Consider the following 19,985-nt stretch of genomic DNA (forward strand, 5'->3'; position numbering starts at 1 on the left):
AACTTTTCATACGTGATTTTGACTTAATTGAATGGTATTGATCATTACTCTATTGTGGTTAAAGCATCCAACTCTGTGCTGGTGATGCGTGTCCCTCCCTGGTGTTTGGGTTCAGCTGACTGGTGAGAGTGCAGAACACTGTGTAGTGTTCCCCACATTCAAAGGGCTGTTGATGCAGAACAGTTTTTCACAACTACTGCATATCAGGCTGGCCTTTCCTCAATTCCACGAATGTCTGGAAAGTTTTGCAGGTGATCTGTGCCTTGGTGGGAAAAAGAGTGTGCTTTAGGTATCTGTGTCCACAAAGCTGCTTCTAGAAACCTTAGGAAAAATAAAGATGTCTTCTTTTAAATTCAGTTTCAGAAAGCTCGTGCGTGTTATCATTGAGTTCTGAAGAACTCGCATCAAACCTTGTGGAGATCCTATGTCTCCTCAGCAAACTTATCCACTCCTATACTATTGGTCTGGATGAAGGTGATGGAAATAACGGGTGTTTTTTTTTTTTTTTAAGTGAGGAAGAAGGAACCAAAAGCTGAGCCTGTATGAACATTCTTTCCAAGAAAAAAAAAAAAAACAATACAAAAGACAGCCAAATTCGAGATCCATTCATTTTGAGATGCCTGGACACACTGCGTTTGAAAGACTGGAGATCACAGGAAGCAGGAAATACAGACAACGGGAGACGGATCCAGAGCTGACCTGTTGCATAAATGAAGGACTGGGAATAACGGTTAACTCTTGCATTAGAGAGTTGGACAGAAAAGGGATGAGAGTTTGTTATTAGACGGGTGCTACACCCTCGTCGTAGAGGTGGAGGGATGCAAGCAGACAGTTCAGAGGAGCAGTGATAATTTAAATAGCGAAAGAAAAGAGATAAAGAGGCAACACTGCGGCGAAGAGACAGAGGTTGAAGGACGCCAGTAGGAGGAGGAGAATTGATGAGACGAATAACCTTTGACTCAAACCTATTGAGAAGAGCTGTATGTGGGGAGCCTCCCCACACATGAGAGTTGTACTCCAAACAGAGGCGAATAAATCACATGTAAAAGGTCATCAACTGTGCAGGGGTAAAGAAGGCAGGGAGTCGGCTTAGCACACCTAATCTCCTGGAAGCAGATTTTACAAGAAATGCAATGTCATCTTTCCAAGATAAGTCCCGAGTGAATGAAACCCCAAGCATGTTCAAGGATGATGCATGATTGAGCTGGGTATTATTAAACATTAGTGGGTATTCCTGTGGAAGATTTTGACGGGTTCATATGCGTAAAAACTGAGTCTTTGATTCATTAAAAACAACAAGATTATTTTTACCCCATTCAGAGATATGAGCCAAGTCAGACTTTAGGTGTGGCATAGCCTCATCCATTGTTTGTTGAAGTAACTGCTTAGAAGGACGTTGTGGGAACCGAATAGAAAGGTGAAGGGAGGAATCATCAGCAAACGAGTGGATAGAGTAAGATGTACAGCTCAGAAGATCATTGAGAATAAAAGGAAGAGAGTTAGTGATAGGACAGAGCCCTGAGGAACACCACTGTTGATAGATCTAGGAGAAGAATGATGGCCGTCTACAATAGCAGCTACAGAACAATTGGAAACGAAGCTATAGATGAAGACACAGATAGAAGGATAGAAACCGTAAGAGGGCAGTTTGGAAGTGAAAGATTTATGCCAGACTTGATTGAAAGCCTTTGAGATGTCAAGTACAATGGCAAGGCTTTCGCCAAAGTCCCGAAACGAGGATGACCAGGAGTCTGAAATGCAGGTGAGAAGATCGCCAGTGGAGTGTCCATGACGGAACCCATACTGATGATCAGAAAGAAGGTTGTGATAGGAAAGAGGCTTTAAAATTTTTCTATTAAGAATAGACTCGAAAACTTTTGAGACACATAAGTTAAAGTAATTGGACGACAGTCAGAGAGTTGGGAATGGTCACCCTTCTTTGGGACTGGCTGAATGAGAGCAAACTTCCAGCAAGAAGGAAAGGTACAAGTTGAAAGACAAAGCGAAAGAGTTTAACTAGGCAGGGTGTAAGCACAGAAGCACAGTTCTTGAGGACAACAGGAGGGACTCCATCAGGCCCATATGCCTTTTTAGTATTGAGGTTAATGATCGCAGATAATACATCAGCTGAAGAAATTTTAATGTCAGCCATGAGGAAATCAGAAGGGGGAAATGATAGAGGAAAAGCACTGGAGTCGTCTAAAGTGGAACTGGAGGAGAAAGTCTGAGCGAAGAGATCTGCTTTATCAGTAGAAGAAATAGCTACAGAGAAATCAGAGTAGAAAAGAGGAGGGAAGGATGATGAGGTAAAGTTGTTTGAAAGGTTTTTGGCAAGATGCCAGAAGGAGAGGGAAGAATTCGAGTTGGAAAGTTGAGAGCATTTTGTAAGGATGAAATAATTTTTAGCAGAGCGAAGAACAGACTTAGCACAATTTTAGGCAGAAATGCAAAAAAGATGTGATTCAGGGGTGGGTTGGCTGAAGTGCCTTTTATAGGCCCTCTCGTTGTTGTGGACAGCATTAGAACAAGGATGATTAACCCCTTAACCGCAAGGCATCACTTTCGTGATGCTTGGGAGCAAGGGATCATACCACGGGGCGTCACTTTTGTGATTCTGTGTTATTTTGAATTCGTCCAGGCTTTCAAGTGGTGGCTTGTATCATCTATTAGTACTGCCAATGTCCAACACTAGTCAGCACTCCTAATCTCATCTGTACTCCCATCCATTGTTGACAATTTAGCCATTTCTCCCCTTTCTTGACTCCCCTCCCTACCTCCCCTCCATTACCCTCTCCTCTCGCCTGCCTGGCCGTGCTACACTAAGTAAATCTTCCCTGGATTTTTCCACTGATTTCATCCATTGAAATAAGCCCTGTGTCCTATTCTTATACCAAATAATATATACAAATAAGAAATAAGGTAAGTGAGAGTTCCATACACCTGGAATTGGCTAATTATCACCTGACAACACCTCACATGCACTCGCTTGCTAATTTTTGCTGTTTATTTCCCCTTGAAATATGCCATATAATCTATTCTCATAATAAAAATATATATAAGAAAGGAAGGGAGAAGCCTAAGTGATATTTACATTCACCTGGAACTACCTAATTATTGCAGCCACCACACTGTATTCTATGCTAGTAAATCTTCCCTGGAATTTTCCATTGATTTCATCCATTTAACCCCTTAACTGCGGGGCGTCACTTTCATGACACTTGGGAGCAAGGGATCATACCGCGGGGCGTCGCTTTTGTGATTCTGTGTTATTTTGAATTCACCCGGGCTTCCAAGTGGGGGCTTGTATCATCTTTCAGTACTGCCAATGTCCAACACTAGTCAGCACTCCTAATCTCATCTGTACTCCCATCCATTGTTGACAATTTAGCCATTTCTCCCCGTTCTTGACTCCCCTCCCTACCTCCCCTCCATTACCCTATCCTCTCGCCTGCCCGGCCGTGCTACACTAAGTAAATCTTCAATGGAATTTTTCACTGATTTCATCCATTGAAATAAGCCCTATCTCCTATTCTTATACCAAATAATATATACAAGAAAGAAATGAGGTAAGTCAGAGTGCCATACACCTGGAATTGGCTAATTATCACCTGACAACACCTCACGTGCACTCGTTTGCTAATTTTCGCTGTTTTTTTTCCCTTGAAATATGCCGTATAATCTATTTTCGTAATAAATATACATGTAAGGAGGGAAGGGAGAAGCCTAAATGATATTTACATTCACCTGGAACTAACTAATTTATAATGTATTGTCTAGATTTCCTGCCAATCATTTCAGTGCTAGACATAGCTGTTTCAAGAGCTAACATTGGTAGCACTGAATATCCCCTAAGTAGGCCTCTACCCCGGCCCTCCTTTATCAGTTTACTCTCATCTTTCGAAGTGGGGGTACGTATGTTTCTTCTTGCTGACTTCAAGGACTTTTTCACCCCCATGCAAAGGGCCCTGTGACCTTTACCCCCTACTAAACCTCGTGTGGAAAGAGGTAAAGGGCTGACAATTGATAAAAGAGTGACTACGATCTTTCTATTGAGTAAAACAGTGCAAGTGGAATTGTAAATAATGTGTAAACAGCAAGTGAAAGTAATGAATGCAAATATACGTGAACAATGGAAAATAGTTTTATAAGTTACTTCAAGTGACAGTGCATAACACAGTGTAAATAAAATAGAAATGTAAATAACGTAAATAAAATAGAGAACGTAAATAGAAATGTAAATGAGTAGTATTATAAGAATACGAGTATATACCCTAGGAGTAATGAAAGTGAAAGTTTCACTCAAGCATGTCTGAATACTATGAGTTATGAGAGTGAAGATGAAAGTGACATTCACTCTCAATGCTAGTATACAGGACGAGAAAGTGAATGCTACGTATTTTACTGAAAGAAATTGAATCCCTGCAGTGACAATAAACTAATACTACTGAAGGAAACTTATGGATAAAGACCGTAGATATATATAAATGTTATATAGTAATAGAAATATAAAGTGTGAGGGGTTTTATGAATAATAAATGACAGAGTACCAAGAGCGAACTAGTGCCAGTGCGACGGTCAGACGCGCTCGTAATTTTCATTGCCTTCACAGTGGGCTTTTTTTTTTTGGAGTATGGATCCCAAACTACTTGAAAATCATAGAGTAGTGTTTATAGTGTTAATATCTGGCTGTGGTAATCATATTACGGGTTGTCAGGAAGTATAAAGTGGAGACTTCGTTACCCAATTTCAGAGGTCTCCACAAGTCCTACGGTAACTGACGAAGGCTCAACAAACATTCCAGGAGAAAGCTGAAGGTATGTGCCATAAGCATATGTAATTTTAATATTCTAGGACTGATAACTGATTTTTGGCAAATATTTTTTGAGAGTCTGTCGGAGCCCGAATAACTCCGCGGCACACGCAAAACATCGGTAAACATGCCCACGGTGTAGGGGTTAAATAAGCCCTATGCCCTATTCTTATACCAAATAATATATACAAAAAAGAAATAAGGTAAGTGATAGTGCCATACTCCTGGAATTGGCTAATTATCACCTGACAACACCTCACGTGCACTCGTTTCCTAATTTTCACTGCTTATTTCCCCTTGAAATATGCTGTATAATCTATTCTCGTAATAAAAATATATACAAGGAGGGAAGGGAGAAGCTTAAGTGATATTTACATTCACCTGGAACTACCTAATTTATAATGTATTGTCTAGATTTCCTGCCAATCATTTCATAGCTATATATTAGCAGCTCTCACGAGGCTGACGTTGGCAGTAATGCATTCTCCGTAGGTAGGCCACCCCCCGGCCCATCAGTATCAGTTTACTGTCGTCTTTCAAGGTGAAAGTATGTCGGATTTGCTCCTGCTACCTTCCGCCGCTTTTTAGCCCAATGCAACCGGCCTTGTGACCTCTATCCCCTACTAAACCTCATGTGGAAAGAGGTAAAGGGCTGACAATTGATAGAGAGTGACTACGATCTTTCTGGTGAGTAAAACAGTGCAAGTGGAATTGTAAATAATGTGTAAACAGCAATGAAAGCAATGAATGTAAATATAAGTGAACAGTGGAAAATAGATTTACAAGTTACTCCAAGTGAGTGCCTAACAGTGTAAATAAAATAGAAATGTAAATAATGTAAATAAAATAGAGAACGTAAATAGAAATGTAAATAATGTAAATAAAATAGAGAACGTAAATAGAAATGTAAATGAGTAGTACTATAAGAATACGAGTATATATACTAGGAGTAATGAAATGAAAGTTTCACTCTAGCATGTATGAATACTATGAGTTATGAGAGTGAAGGTGAAAGTGACAGATTCACTCTCAACGCTAGTATACAGGACGAGAAAGTGAATACTACGTATTTTACTGAAAGAGAAATTGAATCCCTACAGTGACAATAAACTACTATTACTGAAGGAAACTTATGGATAAAGACTGTAGATATATATAAGTGTTATATAGTAATAGAAATATAAACTATCAGCGTTTTTATGAATAATAAATGACAGAACTCCAGCGGCGAACGATGTCAAGTGGGAAGGTCATACGCCCTCGTAATTTTCATTGCTTTCACAGTGTTTTTTTTTTGGAGTATGGATTCCAAACTATTTGAGAATCATAGAATAGTGTTTCTAGTGATAATATCAAGCTGTGGTAATCATATTACGGGTTGTTGGGAAGTGTAAAGTTGAGATTTCGTTACCCAACTTCAGAGGTCTCCACAAGTCCTACGGTACTCGACGAAGGCTCAACGAACATCCCAGGAGAAAGCTGAAGGTATGTGCCCTAGGCATATAAAATTTTAATATTCTAGGACTAATAACTGATTTTTGGCAAATATTTTTAGAGAGCCTGTCGGAGCCCAAATATGCCCCATGGGACATGCAGGACAGAGCAAAACAAGCCCGCGGTTAAGGGGTTAAACCAAGGCTTTCTCGCATTAGTCAAAGGATAGGGGAAAGGAATGTATGCTTCCATGCCCTAGACAATAACCTCCGTAATGCGCAAGGCACACTCAGATGGCTTCCAGCCATGGAAGCAATAATCGTTCCAGGGAAAATCAAAGAGGTACTGCCTGAGGGCCTCCCAATCAGCAGCCCTAAAGTGCCACAGACGACGTTCCTTTGGAGGGTCCACGGGCCGTACCGGAGGGATAGGACAGGTTAAGGTAACAAGGTTATGATCGGAGGAGCCCAACTGAGAAAAAAGATTAACAGTGCAAGCAGAAGGATTAGTTGTCAGGAAGAGCTCAAGTATGTTGGAGCCCTCTCCGAGGCAGTCAGGGATACGGGTAGGGTGCTGTACAAGCTGCTCTAGATCATTAAGGATTGAAAAGATGAAGGGTTGTTCTCAAGGTGCTTAAAATTCGGGGAACTTTTTTTATCCGACTCCTCTGAAGAAACTTCAGCCCTGGCAGAACATTTTTACAATATTTTTCGTTCAGATTTCTCCAAGCCATTTAGCTTATTCCGGTGTCAACAGGAAAGGTGAGGTATTTTATTTATGTGTACTAAATCGGAACCTTTTTTTTTTTTTTTGCCGTCTGCGAACTCAGGGCTGCTCTCCAGCAGTGTAATGACTGCTCTTGCACCTAATGACATTCCATATGCTATGATTTACCATTTTGTCGTACGATTCTTTGTTTTTATTGATAATTTATAAGAGGATAAGGGATGAAGATAAAGTATCCACTGATTGGGGGATTGGTCTAGTTTTTCCATTTCCTAAGCCACTTAAAAACTACATTTTTGATGAGTCTAACTATAGTCCCATTTGTTTGACTCCTGTATGCTAACTGTTAGAGAAGATGGTTAGTGGGAGGCTAGTTCAGTAACTAAAGATGTTTCTTCTTTCTGTCACATAAAGGGTTTCATTGGACGATATGTACATTGGACTACCTCATAGGATGTGAGTCAGCAGTCTGTGAGGTTTTTGCAATTGGACATCGTCTTGCAGCTTTGTTCCTTGACCTGGAAAAAGCATATGATATGGCATGGCACCATGAATTAACTTCACAGTTTGGGGCTGCATAGCCATCTGCCATTGTTCTTTAGTGACTTTTAGTTGAACCACAGGTTTCAGGTCCGTGTGCTCTCCTCACTCTGTCCTACGAGTTCAAGCGGAAGGTGTTCCACAGAGGAGTGTGTTAAGTGTTCCTTTACTTGCTGTTGCCATCAATGACATAGTTGATTCCCTGCCACAGAGGGTGTCTTCTTCCTTTTATGTGGATGACCTAGTGATTTGGTTTGCTGGTTCCTAGTTGTTTGCCATTGAAAGGAGGATGCAGGTGGTGCTGGAAAGGGTCGCCAGCTGGGCACACTGGAGAAATTTCCGTTTTTCTTCAAGCATGGGGATGGCAATCCACTTTTATAGATTAAAGGGGCTGGCACCTGCCACAGTACATGGAGAAGACTAAGTTTCTTGGTTTAACGTTTGACTGTCAGGTTACTTGAGTTTTACCTTTGAAACTTCTCTGAGTGTCATGTAAGTAAGCAATGAATTTATCGAAGGTACTGTCTCTATATCTCACACCTCGTGGAGTGCTGATCAGAGTAACTCCTTCGCTTGTATCAAGCCTTAGGTGGATCTAAACTTGCCTATGAATGCGAGGTCTATGCCTCCTCTACTGTTCTGCAACTTAGTGTCCTTAGTCCTTAGCATCATGTAATTTTGTGTCTTGCCACTGGTGCTTTCAGATCCTAACCGATTCCTAGCTTGTGGAGGCTGATGTGCCTTCCTTTTATCTGCCACACCAGTCGCTAATCATTCATTGCTGGAATCTCATAAGATATATTCCAGAGACATTTATTGCTGTTTGTGTACCACGGCAGTCATTATTTCAGTATCATGTTTCTCATCCTCGCACTCCACATTCCTTTGGGTACAGGGTCAGGCAGATTATGGGGGATTTAGGTCTCTCTGCATAGCCTGTCTGCCCTGCTCGGCAACTAAGAATAGCATCATGGTACCTTCCCGAAGTGCAGGTGTGCAGGGATTTTTAGGATACTAAATCTTCTTACTCTTCTCTGGTGCTTCATCAGTCATCAGGTATTTTTGGAACATTCGTCCATTCACAGAGGCACCCCCTCCCTGTATATAAAGATGGTTCAAAGTCACACACTAATTGTTTCTCATCCTTGCACTCCACATTCCTTTGCGTTCTGGGTCAGGCCAGTAATGGGAGATTTAGGTATCTCTTCAGTGCGTCTACCCTGTCTCCTCCCCAAAATCGCCCATGGCGCCCTTCTGAGGTGCAAGTGTGCATGGGTTCTGAGGTTACAGAGTCTTATGCCTCTTCTTGGGCTCTCCATCAGCTATTTAGGAGCATTCGTCAGTTCACAGAGAAACCGTCCTTGTATACACAGATTGTTCAGAGTAAAAAACTGGTGTCGGGTCTGGGGTGAATTTCGCAGATTTTGTAAGGGTTGGAATTCCTCTAAATTCCACTATTTTATCATTAGAATTTAATTCAGCTCATCCCCTGTCCTTGCCTTTCTCGAGTAAGGCAAGGGTTCATGCGCATGTCAGTGTGGACTACAATGAGATGGAAGATACATTTGGAAAATCCGCTTCTTCTCGATGACCCCTAGCAACTACCCCTTTCCTGCTTCCAGTATGACGCCATACTTGAGTTATGATTCTTATTTGCTGGCAGAGCCTGTGAGATGCTGTTGTTGATAATAAATTAAGGGATGTTATTCAGAGGGTAGTAGTGCCAAAGGTTCTCCCGTCCATGTCTTAGCAATTGGAGGTGGCTGTTGCTCAGCTACGCATTGGGCACTCATGGCTTAGTCATAAGTCCCTAATGTGTGGTGGGACTCAACCGTATTGTGATTGCTTTGTTCCACTTACTGTCCGTCCTGTGTCCGAGTCTGGGGACCTGCGTTGGATGTTTCTCCGTAGGCATAGCAGGACAGATATTGCCTACTCTCTGTCCTTCATACTTGGAGAAGCCTCTGGCCATCTGATTGACGTTTTTTCCTAAGGAAGTGAACTTCTTACACCTTTTATTGTTGGCTTATGATTGACTTACCTTGTTGCCATTTTTTATCCTTGTTTGAGGTATCGATTTTGTTTTAGTACACAGGATTTAACGTTTATTCGGCATCATATAATCGAGCTGTTGCAGCGCCACAATTTTCATTTCCAATAATTCAGTTCAATTCTCTTGTCATCTACAGAAAAATTTTATTCATCTCAGGATATAGCTCACCGAAGACTTCGAATTAGTGATAACTAGTTCACTACTAAGGATTTGTCTGCAACTGGATAAAAGTGCTTGGAAGTTGTAAAAATAGAATATGTAAGACATCATCCTTGTGAAATATATAACTTCTTTATTACAATATTATCTGTAAAAAATTGCTATCCGCAATCATTGTTACTCAGATAAGGAGTGTAAAAAACATATAAAGCCAAAAGATTAAGTTCTCTTACCCACCTGCGATATAATCCTTAGACATTTATCAATCTGAGCTGTGTAGGGGGCATCATGAGGCACTGGCCAGGCTAACAAAGCCTGTAGCAGATTTTCCTTGCCTATATACAAGGTGGAAGTGCCATCTAGTTTAGCAAAGTTCCGGGATATTATCAGCTGCAGGTTCAGAGGGGAACTAATATAAGCACTCCTGAAATAAACACAGAAATAGTATAGTGTAATAATTCACCCACAAATAGCATGAGGTAGGATAAATAAGGACGGAATATTCGATACTGCGAGAATAATGAACAGCATGCCCAAAAGAATGGGCCACATAATCATTCGTACATCATCCAGTCCATTGGAATCCCGGCAGCACGTCACATGCCAAACCATCTACACGTTTTTCCATCAAATTCAGCTGCCAAACTGCTTTTCAACTGGCTGTTAATATAAAATCGTTCCACTTAAAATTGTTCCACGTACAGTACAGACAAGATACGTAAAATCCATCCTAGACAATCTACAAACCAACAAAGCTCCAGACCCAGATCGAATTCCTCCCTAGAACTTGCTTATGTTCTAGCTAAATTATTCAGGCTATGCTTACGTACTTCTTCATTGCCTAATTCTTGAAAGGCACCAATATCGACCCAGTTCTGAAGAAAGGAAGTTCCTCTGACCCCTCTGATTACAGACAAATATCTATCACATCTTCTCTTGGTAAAGTACTTGAAATTGGAATGAATGAGCACATAATTAACATACTGAATTAAAAAACTTAGTAAGTACAGGCAGTATGGTTTTTGCCACGAAAGATCCATTAGTGATATACTCAATCTCTTGACTCACACCATCCACCAATCAGTTGACCAGCATGGAAACTGATGCAGTAGCCTTTGACATTTCTAAAGGTTTTGACAGAGTGTGTCACCATTCCCTGCTATCTAAATTCCCTTGCGATGGACTAACTCCTTTTGCTCCTCTGATTTCCTCATATCTCAGCAGCAGAAATATAAGAGTAAAAGAAGATGTATGTTCAAATATCCCCCAGTGACCGATGGCGTGCCACAAGGATTAGTTCTGGCTCGAACCCAATTCGTAATTCATATTAATAATCTCTTATCTGTCACTCATAATCAGTTCATTCATATGCAGATGACTCAACACTTCACAGTTCATTCACGCTTTAACAGCCATTCACATAGTTAAATATCTCTAACTCACAACTCAGTACAGCCATCTCCATAAATCAAGTCTTATCTAGGATCACTGAAGGGGGACAAAAAACCTTGTCTCATATAATGGTAGTAAAACCAAATATATGTAGTTTACAATAGCCAGATATTGCCAAATTTCTATATTATCTTGAAAGCTACTAATATTCCTATCTCCAAAAGTATTGAAATTCTCGGTGTTTAACTTAACAATGCCCCCAGCTGGACCTCTCAGGTCAGATCGTTTCCTAAAACTTCCTCAGAGAAACTTGGATTATTGTACAGAGTTTGTTGCTTCTTCACTGATGTGCAGTTAGCTATAGGTTGTAAGAGTCATGTGCGCTCTCAGCCTGAATATTGCTCACCCTTGTTGAATGGATGGGGACAGGTTTAGTGTTGCCATATCTGGACAGTCAAAATACCGGACACCCCCACTGAAAGCCATGCTCCCCCCCCCCCAACAGAAGCTTAATATGGACTTTTGGCATTAAGAAACCCTTATATATATATATATATATATATATATATATATATATATATATATATATATATATATATATATATCAGTGCTACCATGCTGCATCCATCCATCCATCCATCCATGATCCATCATCCTGACATTTACGATGAGGGTAACCAGCCTCACTCATCTCTGAGTGGAATTACCAACCCTTGGATATACACCTGCACAGGCTCAATCCGACTAGAGCGCCTTCTTTAATCATTTTTACATTACACTGGAAAACAGGCAAAGTACAGGACTGGCAAGATTATGACTGTAATATGCAACAATGCCTTAGATGCAGATCATAAGAATAACAAATGCTACAGTGTAAAAATGAAAATTAAGCCAATAATTGTGTGTATATATATAACTATAACTATATATATATAACTATATATATAACTATATATATATATATATATATATATATATATATATATATATATATATATATATATATATATATATATATATATATATATTGTTACGGTCTGGCCTGGATGATTCGGGAATAGCTATTTCCTGAAACCCTGAGAACGACGTCGAAACTTTGAACCCCAGGAAGTGTATTTTCGTCCCTTTCTTCACCATCTGCTGCCTCGAAGCTTCATTAATTATCAGCGCACAGAATATTGGCTGAGGCCTCGACTCCATGGAGACGGAATTTGTATGAATCCCCAGTCCGAGTTTACCTAGGCTGGGAAAACCTTAGGCTTAGGAGTTGACTCAGATCTACTGCCGGGGTTAGGTCACTCCACCTGTGTAATCCATCTCCAGCCTGGTGTTTCGGAATCTTTTGTCTACCAATAGAGGTTTGATAGATAAGAGAGAAGTGTGTTGCTGTGGATAACTTGTACTGGTAATGTATAACGGTTGGAGACAATTATTGTAATTGTAATTGTTAAGCATTTGTCTCCTTTTGGTCGGCTGTGGGTGGTAATTTTATTTTATACTGTATTTCATAAGCTCGGAATTATAGTGAACCAGAATTCATACTGCAGTTCCAATTTCTTTATCTTTATTTATTTTATTTTTTCTCTTTAGCTTTAAGTGAAAGCCATGATTGTAATATTTTAGGTTAATATTTTAATGGCTTTTGTATATTAAGTGGGTTTTGGGTTTTCATAATTCTCATCTTTAAGTATGGTAGATGGCGTAAATTTCTTTTTGTTATTAAAGAAAGTTAAATATTTATATTCTTTCCCCTGAACCTCTTTAAAATTACCTGTTCTAGTGAACACCAAAATTGAGGTGGTTCATTCTTTTGCTTATGACTCTGGGCCAACGCGGTCAGATGGTTATAAGGATGGAAAGTAAAGCTTAGAGTCGTAGCAAATGGCGACCTCGCCAGGATTGTTTACGAACTTGTATTAGTTCATTTACCACTTTACTTTTTATACTGAGGCTTTTCTGGTACTCTAATTATGACTCTGTTCTCTTTTTAGGGAGTGTTGTACTGCTCACTATACGGTAGAATGACCTAAGATTGTATTCTATATTTAATTGCTTTTAATGTGATGAGTGTTTGCTTTGGTTATCTTCTTTCTTTGGCAAACTGGCTTAAAATGGCATTCCTGATGTTACTGGTTTGTGCTGGTTTTGCTACAGATAGTTGGTAATAGCTGTAGTAAACTGTGAATAGTATAGGAACACCAGGTTTAAAGAGTGCACAGGTGATCAGAATTCAAACTTCCCTCCTCCCATTTCTGTCGTGGCAAGACTTCATCTGTTTGGATTCTACTTGTGTAGGGGATTCATTCGGACCCAAATTATCCCGTACCCCTATACACTTATGAGACGAGGTGCAACACCTTGCTCTACTGTCTTCGTCTTAACTGTATTTCCGGCATCCTTTGGCAGTTAAAGGATTGAAGACGTCTATTTTACTGTCTACCTTTGCTATAAAACGCATTCTAGGAGACCAACAATCACCTAATTGAGGGATTGTTCAAGTGGTTGAATAGTGTTCAGAATTGGTAAAACAAAAGATTGGGGACTTTTGTTTTGCCCCCTCTGCCGATAGTCTAAATTAATCTCACACTTTTGGATTCACCGACCGGATGATTCCCTAGTGTCCCTCTCTGAACAAGATTTAATCACTGTTACCCATTCGGATTGCCATTTTATCTGGTCACTGCTTAGAGAGTTATTGGGTGTAGTTTCTTGAGCAGCAGAATGGTAATCTCCTTTTTAATATACACTACCTGTATGATATAATCATGTCGGGACAATTTGATGTAAAAGACTTTTGTCAAGTGCCTTCACTTAATAAATTAAAAGATGCCACAATCCGAAAGGATGACTGGAGGTATATAGCGACACATTTTGATGTGGAAGTAGGTTCAAATGTTACTAAGGAAGTGCTGAAGAATATAGTTCTAGAACATCTAGTCACACATCAACTTATAGAATCAGAGACCATTGAGATTTTGACTCCTATGAGCTATGCTCCAGTAAGTAGAGAAGGGGACGATCCACCTCCTCCCTTGGAAAAGTGGTCACCCGAAAAGTTAGCCTGGGAGAAAGAGAAATATCAAGAGAAACTTAAATTAGAACAAGAAAGGCTAAAGCAAGAAGGTGAAAAATTCAGATTAGAACAAGAAAGGCTAAAACAAGAAGGGGAAATGAGGTTCAGATTAGAACAAGAAAAGATTTGCTTAGAAAAAGAAAGGCTAGAACTGGAAAAGTATAAACTAGAGGTAGGAAATAATCAAGCAGCAAAAGAAACCTCTTTCCAACCACATAAACACATATCTCTCGTGCCTAACTTCAAAGAAGATAGTCCAGATGACTTTTTCCGGGAGTTTGAACGTACTGCTAAACACATGAAGTGGCCTGAAGGAGAATGGACTTGGCTTATAGGACCAAAGTTGACGGGTAAAGCGGGGACAGTTTATGCTTCCTTGGAAAATGTGGAGGACTATGAATCTGTTAAGCAAACTATACTTGATGCTTATTCCATTACCGCAGAGAACCATCGCAGGAATTTCAGGAATTACTTAAAACCTGTGCATAGTACCTATGTTGAATTTGCTGATGAGAAGAGTAGACTTTTTGATAAATGGATAAATAGCTCAAATGTCTCGACATTTGAGCAACTTCGTAATTTAATGATAATGGAGGAATTTAAACGGAGATTGCCATTCACTGTTGTGGAATACTTGGATGATATAAGTGAGGAAGATTTGAGTAAAGCAGCCCGGTTAGCCGACCGTTATGCAGTTATCCACAGATCACATGGGGCTGGAGTTCGAAAGCGGAGTAGTCCTGCCCATGTTAAATCCTCCTCTAGGGTTAGTTTTGGGACCTTGGATGGTACGGCTAGTGATAAGCTCTTCTGTAGATACTGTAAACAAACAGATCACACCATAGAAAGATGCCCACATCCCAACTGTAGAGCATCCTCTCCTCCTCAGAATCGGCGGAATCCTCCTCACAAAAAATCCCAACTCACGACACAAAGCTTAACTCAACAAACATCTCAAAATAGATCTCGAGTAACTTCTAATACGGTTCAAAATCCTAGACCTTTGACCAACCTTACCACATCTTGTGACAAGGTTGACCCCTTTAAAGGCTTCATATCTAAAGGGATGATTGCCCTACAGTCAGACTGCGAATCTCATCCCATAACCATCCTTAGAGACACAGGAGCTGCTCAGACTATCCTGTGCTCTCGGAGTCTCCCTGGTGTAGAGAAAAATTTCACAGGGGAGAAGGTGCTTTTGCAAGATTTCTCTGGTAGGCCTTCTGTGATATTGGCTGAGGTTTTCCTGGACTGTGATTTGGTAAAGGGAAATGTCAAGGTAGGACTTGCTCATAATGACTTACCAGTTGCTGGGGTGGATTTAATTCTGGGTAATGACTTGGCAGGTACGTTAGTGGTCCCTAACTTAACTGTAGTGGATAAACCGATGGAAGAGAGTCCTACAGCTGACCTAGACATCTCTCGGCCACATTTATTTCCAGCTTGTGTGGTCACTAGAGCCCAGAAACTTGTTACCTCCCAACCTAAGTCTCCTATACCTATTACAGAGCAACTACATGCTAAACTCATTTCCAGGGAAAACCTGGTCACAGCCCAGGAAAATGACTTCTCTTTGGCCTCTTGCAGACATTTAGCTTCAGATAACAAAGAGGCTTGTAAAATACCTGGTTTTTATTATAAAGATGGGGTATTGATGAGACTGTATCGTCCTCCTGAATTGAAACATCTAGATACATGGTCTGAAATTCATCAGGTTGTTGTACCAACATCTGTTAGGAAATCTCTGATGGAGTTGGCCCATAATGGGTTGTCAGGCCACCTGGGAATCCTGAAAACTTACAAGAAACTCTTACAACACTACTACTGGCCGGGTATAAAACCAGATGTTAGGCAGTTTGCAAAATCATGCCATACATGTCAGATAGTAGGAAAACCTAACCAGGACATACCTCCTGCACCCTTGAAACCAATACCAGTAGTGTCGGAACCTTTTGAAAAAATCATTATAGACTGTGTAGGTCCTTTGCCAAAAACAAAGAAAGGAAATGTGTATCTTCTGACAATAATGTGTGCAGCTACTCGTTATCCTGAGGCCTACCCACTCAAAAACATTAATGCCAAAAACATAGTGAAGTGTTTGTTGCATCTGTTTACCTCTGTAGAGATTCCCAGGGAAATACAATGTGATCGTGGGACAAATTTCACTAGTGACTTATTCAGACAGGTCCTTAAAGAACTAGGTACAGATCAACAGTTGTCCTCGCCTTACCACCCAATGTCCCAGGGTTGCCTGGAACGCTTTCATCAAACATTCAAATCCATGTTGAAGAAATATTGTTTTGAGACCCAGACAGATTGGGATGAGAACATAGATATGCTGCTCTTTGCCATCCGGGAATCCCCTCAGGAATCTTTGGGTTACTCTCCTTTCGAGTTACTCTATGGTAGAGAAATCAGGGGCCCCTTGAAAGTTTTGAAAGATGAATGGTTTAAAGATAATCCACAAACCAAACTATCTGTTTCTCAGTACATAATCAATCTTAAAACCAAACTAGCTCAAGTTAGAAAGATAGCTAAACAAAATCTTCAAAAGACTCAGTGTAAAATGAAAGCTAGATATGATAAGAAATCAAAGTATCGAACTTTTTCCCCGGGAGACAAAGTTCTCCTGTTTCTTCCAGTACCAGGTAACCCATTAAAAAGCAAATATTCTGGGCCTTACCTGATTTCTGAAAAACTGTCAGACCACAATTATGTGGTGTGTACCCCAGATCGACGTAAAGACACTAAATTAGTTCACATAAACTTGCTTAAACCCTATGTTGAAAGGCCACTAGAGGAGGACGTGGCATGCTTTGTTTTAATTTGTAACAAGACTGTGACAAAACCACTGGAACAGTCAGTTGTCACTTCAGACTCAACTACTCAAGAAAATCTATGTAATGTACCAGAGACTGAAGTCATTGATATTCCTTCTCCTAAGCTAAATCCTATAAACAGTCAAATATTAGGAGATATTGATAATAATCTTTCATACTTGCCTTCCCCTCAAAAGGATGATATAAAGTCTCTCTTGTTAGAATTTCCTGACTTCCGATTTTCCAGGTTATTGTAACCTTCTACTTCATGACATAACTCTGATGCCTGAATGTGGTTCCCCAATTAGACAACCGGCTTACAGGATTAATCCCATCAAGTGTAACTCTATGAGGAAAGAGGTAGACTTTTTATTGAAGCATGACTTGGCGGAACCTAGTAATTCTCCTTGGGCTTCACCCTGTTTGTTAGTCCCTAAGCCTGATGGTAGTAATAGATTTTGTACAGACTACCGGAAAGTTAACAAGGTGACTGTCCCTGATTCATACCCTCTCCCTTTAATTGATGATCTGATAGATGCAGTAGGTCAGTCTGAATATATCACTACCATTGATCTACAGAAGGGATACTATCAGATTGGATTAACTGAGAGAGCCAAATCTATTTCTGCGTTCATCACTCCTTTTGGTCTGTTTCAATATAAAGTTATGCCATTTGGTATGATTAATGCCCCTGCCACCTTCCAGAGAGCCATTAATTATACCATACAAGATCTTGATGGTACTGCTTCCTACTTTGACGATCTTGTTGTAATTTCAAACAGTTGGGAGGACCATATATCCAGACTTCGTGCCCTTCTGATGCGTTTGAGGGATGTGGGCTTCACCATCAACCTGCCCAAGTCTACTTTTGGAAGAGCAACGGTCATCTACCTGGGGCATGTGGTGGGACGAGGACAAGCTAAACCAAAGGATGCAAATGTAGAAGCCATTCTCTCCTTCCCTACACCTACCAATAGGAAAGCACTCATGTGGTTTTTGGGCATGGCAGGGTTTTATAGAAGATTCTGCAGTAACTTTTCTCTCGTTGCAGCATCTCTTACCGATCTAACTAGCCCCGAAGTTCCTTTTGTCTGGACCCCTGCCTGTGATACTGCTTTCAATAAACTTAAAATGCTCCTCTAAATCCGACCCAGTCCTTAGAACCCCCGATCACACTAAACCATTCTATTTGCAAACTGATGCTAGTGATTCTGGAGTTGGAGCTGTTCTGCTCCAAAAGAGTTCTGAAAATCTATTTCTTCCAGTGTCCTACTTTTCAGCAAAATTAAAGAAACACCAAAGAAAATATTCCATCATAGAGAAGGAAGCCCTGGCTTTAGTAATGGCATTAAAAAAGTATGAGTGTTACCTATATCAACATCCTTTTAAGATAACTGTTTACACTGATCACAACACCCTCGTCTTCCTCCAGCGTATGCGGAATAATAATCAACGCATCCTTAGGTGGGTCCTGGAAGTCCAGCAGTACAACCTGGAACTGTTGCACATCCGAGGAGTGGACAACACCATTGCAGATGCTCTCTCAAGAGATCTCTCATCATCCAGTCCTGTGTCATCCTTTGTAAGGGCTTCGGATGACTTGGATGGGGGGGTGTTACGGTCTGGCCTGGATGATTCGGGAATAGCTATTTCCTGAAACCCTGAGAATGACGTCGAAACTTTGAACCCCAGGAAGTGTATTTTCGTCCCTTTCTTCACCATCTGCTGCCTCGAAACTTCATTAATTATCAGTGCAAAGAATATTGGCTGAGGCCTCGACTCCATGGAGACGGAATTTGTATGAATCCCCAGTCCGAGTTTACCTAGGCTGGGAAAACCTTAGGCTTAGGAGTTGACTCAGATCTACTGCCGGGGTTAGGTCACTCCACCTGTGTAATCCATCTCCAGCCTGGTGTTTCGGAATCTTTTGTCTACCAATAGAGGTTTGATAGATAAGAGAGAAGTGTGTTGCTGTGGATAACTTTTACTGGTAATGTATAACGGTTGGAGACAATTATTGTAATTGTAATTGTTAAGCATTTGTCTCCTTTTGGTCGGCTGTGGGTGGTAATTTTATTTTATACTGTATTTCATAAGCTCGGAATTATAGTGAACCAGAAATCATACTGCAGTTCCAATTTCTTTATCTTTATTTATTTATTTTTTTTCTTTAGCTTAAGTGAAAGCCATGATTGTAATATTTTAGGTTAATATTTTAATGGCTTTTGTATATTAAGTGGGTTTTGGGTTTTCATAATTCTCATCTTTAAGTATGGTAGATGGCGTAAATTTCTTTTTGTTATTAAAGAAAGTTAAATATTTATATTCTTTCCCCTGAACCTCTTTAAAATTACCTGTTCTAGTGAACACCAAAATTGAGGTGGTTCATTCTTTTGCTTATGACTCTGGGCCAACGCGGTCAGATGGTTATAAGGATGGAAAGTAAAGCTTAGAGTCGTAGCAATATATATATATATATATATATATATATATATATATATATATATATATATATATATATATATATATATATATATATACATATATATACATATATATATATATATATATATACATATATATATATATATATATATACATATATACATATATATATATATATATATATATATATACATATATACATATATATATATATATATATATATATATACATATATATATATATATATATATATATATACATATATATATATATATATATACATATATACATATATATATATATATACATATATATATATATATATATATATACATATATACATATATATATATATATACATATATATATATATATATATATATATATATATATATATATATATATACATATATATATATATAGATAGATATAGATATAAACTCATGACTGATAGATTGATAGATATAGATATAAACTCATGACTGAACAAGAGGAAAAGGCAGGACATTTTAGCCAGCTGCTAGCACTAAAGA

The 19,985-nt window shown here is 39.5% G+C and overlaps 1 protein-coding gene across 1 annotated transcript in view; it reads right to left on the reverse strand.

Annotated features, from left to right (window-relative positions):
* LOC145395830 (ionotropic receptor 93a-like) overlaps window positions 1–19,985 on the reverse strand; it is a 92,963-nt gene that overhangs the window by 66,550 nt on the left and 6,428 nt on the right. The window contains exon 4 of the mRNA XM_080269362.1: window positions 9,960–10,146. Within this exon, the coding sequence (XP_080125488.1) occupies window positions 9,960–10,146 (187 nt within the window). The remainder of the gene's footprint in view (window positions 1–9,959; window positions 10,147–19,985) is intronic.

This window comes from Coenobita brevimanus, chromosome 33 (assembly GCF_032717465.1).
Source record: "Coenobita brevimanus isolate Jiangsu-jjx chromosome 33, ASM3271746v2, whole genome shotgun sequence".
Taxonomy (NCBI): Eukaryota; Metazoa; Arthropoda; class Malacostraca; order Decapoda; family Coenobitidae; genus Coenobita; species Coenobita brevimanus.